General features: G+C 44.3%; 1 protein-coding gene across 1 annotated transcript in view; it reads right to left on the reverse strand.

Moving 5' to 3' along the window:
* The window catches only part of LOC101855459 (arylsulfatase I), a 17424-nt gene that overhangs the window by 2586 nt on the left and 10877 nt on the right, over nucleotides 1–3961 (reverse strand). Inside the window, exons 3-5 of the mRNA XM_035973365.1 lie at nucleotides 3198–3277; nucleotides 2646–2800; nucleotides 160–880 (exon numbers count right to left, since the gene is read on the reverse strand). Of these exons, the coding sequence (XP_035829258.1) occupies nucleotides 160–880; nucleotides 2646–2800; nucleotides 3198–3277 (956 nt within the window). The remainder of the gene's footprint in view (nucleotides 1–159; nucleotides 881–2645; nucleotides 2801–3197; nucleotides 3278–3961) is intronic.

Genomic DNA, 3961 nt, shown 5'->3' on the forward strand with positions numbered 1-3961 from the left:
GAAAAGATGTGAAAGTCCCACCGATTTTGCTATGTGCGTGCCTGACTAGATCAGAAGGAAGGCAGAGAAAGAAACAGACCTGAAGAAAATGATAAGAGGAAAAGATCGGAAGCAAGTGTGTGGCCACACACAGAGTGTGCTAGGCCTGCATGTACTCACCACTTCAGGACGGCTCTCAGCAATGTTGTTGTACTCGCACGGGTCAGTCGGGATGTGGAACAAACATGGCGACTTGCGGGGGTCACAGTTGGTGCTGGCGTTTGCCGGTTTCACACCACACTCGATGCGCACGGGCGTGCCCCGGACCCAGTCCCTGTTCGTGCTGGACACCTGGCCCAAAGATTTCTCCGGGTTGAACACCAAATCCGCACCAGTCTTTCCACCAGACGAGTGCAAATCTTCAAGTCTCGCCCAAATCTCCGGCCCCCAATACTCGCGATATTTCTGCTCCAGCTCTCGTCTGCGACTATCTTGTGTGACGCGTTCCGTGAGATCGTCTGTGAAGTTCAAGTAGTTGAGAGTGATCTCATCACCAGCTAGTTGATAAGGAGGGTACCAGCCGCCCCAATCCACACCTACATCGCCGATCAACAGCTTGTAGCCACCCACACGCACACCGGCAAAGTCTTCGATAGGGTCGATGTTGTGAAGCATCTCGGTTCGAACCCCGCTGGAATTTCGACTCAGCATGTCCCAGGCGTTGAAGCCGTCCAGGTTGTGTAGAGTGGAGGGGTCACCCCCGGCCGCCGCGTACAGTGTGGGTAGCCAGTCACAGACGTGGAGCATCTGTTCGGAGACATAGCCCTGTGTGTGCAGGAGTGGGCTGTGTAGGAGACCCACACCCCGCACCCCGCCCTCCCACAGCGTGGCCTTCACACCTCTGGGGAGGCACAGAATATATATCTCATTGATCATTTGACAGAGACCATGGGGGTACAGAATAGTATGTCATTGATCATTTGACAGAGTCAGTGGAGGTACAGAATATTATCTCACTGATTGTGTGACAGAGGCAGTGGGGGTACAGAATAGTATGTCACTGATTGTGTGACAGAGTCAGTGGAGGTACAGAATAGTATGGTCGCTGTAAATAAAGCACGAGGGGACTATCCCAAAAAAGCTATTTTGAGAAAATAGAAGGTAAAGTTTTTGCCACTTGTTTAGTTTCTTTAAATTACAAGGAGAGTTTTCTCTATAATCAGACAAACACACCAATGAACCCAAACTTGTATAGGTAAGGCATTGCGCGCTTTTGGTGTAGGTCAAGATTTTTGAAAAGCATCGAAATCTGGGTTAGCCCGCATGTCCTTAAAAGAGACCGTATGTCATTGATTGTTTGACACAGATAGGGGTGTGTTTATGGAGAGCAATGTGAATGCAACGTGTGTAGATAGTATGCGTGTGAGTGTGTGTGTGTGTGGGGGGCAGGAAACAACAGAAAGACAGATAAAGTGGCAGACAGAAACCAAGACAGATAGGGATCGAAACAGATAACAACAGATTGATGGAAACGATTAAAGGAACGAAAGGAACGATTATCTGGAAAGGAAAGACGTCGCCATAAATAATCAAACAGCCACTGGAACAATTAGTATGGATACCTTGTGGGCTTTGGTGCTGAGAGGAACTGAGCACTTATGGACCTGTCCGGTGTGCAATGACGTTGTTGCCCAGGACAGGTAAAAGACAGGTGAAGATAAAAAGGCGGAAACGATGACAGAGAGCAACAAAGATAGGCACTTAGGACTGGGGGTTGGGGGATGAGTTTTGGATGGAGTGGAAAGACGTGGGTTGCGGGGATAGAGGGTGGGTTGATGGGAGGCGCGGGGGGGGGGGGGGGGAGGCGAGAAAAGAAGAGGGTGGGTGGAGAGAAGGAGAGGTGAGAGTGTTGGGAGGGGGGGAAGGAGAAGGGGGTGAGAAGAAGAGTGCGTAGGAGTTGGGAGCGAAAGGAGGGAAAAGGAGGGGAGGGGAAGAGAAGAGGAGGGAAAAAGAATTAGGGGTGAAGACTATCAGGATTAGAGACAGAGACAAACAGAAAAAAAATAGAGACAGAGTAGGACAGAGTTAGAGACAGACATTGTGCTACGTAATGTCACATCGAGTGAACAATTTGAATCCTATCCTTACCATCTTTAACCCTGTCTATCGCCCTTAAATTTTCACACACCCCCCCCTTCTCTTCTTTGTAGGTTACTCTCTCGTAGCATTTGAAATTTCCGGTGTGGGTTGTTGGCGGGTGCTCTGGTGTGGTCTGCTCCTTTCCTCCTATCAAACATCTATCGTCCTTATCTCTCCTCCTTTTTTGTGTATATTACTCTCTTGTAACACATCTATTCTTCGGCACTTATATCATATGACCTTATTGTGTTGCAAGAGCCGTAAAACTCCTACTAAAACTAAACCAAACTGGGCGGTTCCCTCACCAGTGTACATTCTACGGTCGTGATTCTCGATATACTACACAGACAGACGAGGACACAGACAGACAACTACACAGACAAACAACTAAACACACAGACAACTGTTACTACACAGACAAACAACTACACACATAGACAGCTACACACAAACAATAACAGAGAGACAACTACACACACAGAAAAAAAGACAACTACACAGACAGACAACTACACAGACAGACAGACGGCAACAATAGAGTGGTTCCCTCACCAGCGTACATCCTGCGGTCGTGGTTCTCGATATACTCAAACCTCTTCACATACTTGTCCGGCGCCTGGAGGTGGGGCCCGTCTGCGTTTGCCCTGTGCACTGCTTGGAACGGCAGGTACAGGAACAGCGGCTGGGCAGGGAAATAATATACTGCATATTTTATAATAATACAAAAATAATTATAAATACTTCAGTGCATTTATTCATTTGTTATATGCAGCGCTCGAAGATAATTGTTGGGCAGTAATATATTATTTAAGCTCTATACACCACCAGCACACGCTCATTAGTAACCAAAAAAAAGTTAATAGACCTATCTATAGAATTTCAAAAGAAAAGAAAACTATAAAATAAAAAAGGCATCACAAACTGGTTTGAAGTAAGACCAGGAGTACAACAAGGACGTGTTTTATCTCCCCTCCTTTTCATAATCTGTATTCACAAAATAAAGCAAGACACAAACCACCGCCCTGAAAGAAAGCCGAGATTAGCTATTATTTGAAGATCAATGTCTTATTCATCCTAACCAACAGAGCCTCAAAAGCCACATTCAACAACAGCTGCTGTGAGAAATTTGACAAGAACATAAACACATCAAAACAGAGATCTTGAAAGTCACCCGAAATCATAATCCACTGAAACAGTCATGTGAACAACAAATAACTGAAACAGGTCAAGAATTTAAAATATATTAGCAGCATTTTAAAACAACAACTGAAAACGGACCCGAAGATAGAAAATAATACGAACTCAAAAAGTCAGCACTGTCACCTATCAGCTGGCACCTATTCTATCTAATTCCAAATAATAATAATAATATCATTAATATCATTATAATATGTCTATGGATACAAAGAGACAGATTACCAATTCAATTTTAAAGACAAAAGTGAAGGAAAATAAAGTTTACGTTTGTGGATGGTTGGCAGGTGCTCTGTTGCGGTTTTCTTCCTCTTTTTTCTTTCCCATGGAACATAATTTATCGTCCTGATTTCTCCTCCTTTAAAAAAAAAAAATGTTTTTTTTTAACTCTCTTGTAACACTTCTTATCTTCGTCACGTATATGATGACGTTACTGTGTTGCAAGTGCTGTAAAACTCTTACTAAAGAAACCAAAATTTACGATTAAAGCATGGTGCTGTTAATTGGTCGCTTTTAAGCACAAGGAGACTATCCCGAAACATGCTGTTTTGGGTAAACCGAAAGTAAAGGTTTTGGACCCTTTTTCAGTTTCTTTAAAAGACAAGGAGAGTTTTCTCTATAACCAAACAAACACACACACACACACACA

Source organism: Aplysia californica, unplaced genomic scaffold (assembly GCF_000002075.1).
Source record: "Aplysia californica isolate F4 #8 unplaced genomic scaffold, AplCal3.0 scaffold01164, whole genome shotgun sequence".
NCBI classification, from domain to species: Eukaryota; Metazoa; Mollusca; class Gastropoda; order Aplysiida; family Aplysiidae; genus Aplysia; species Aplysia californica.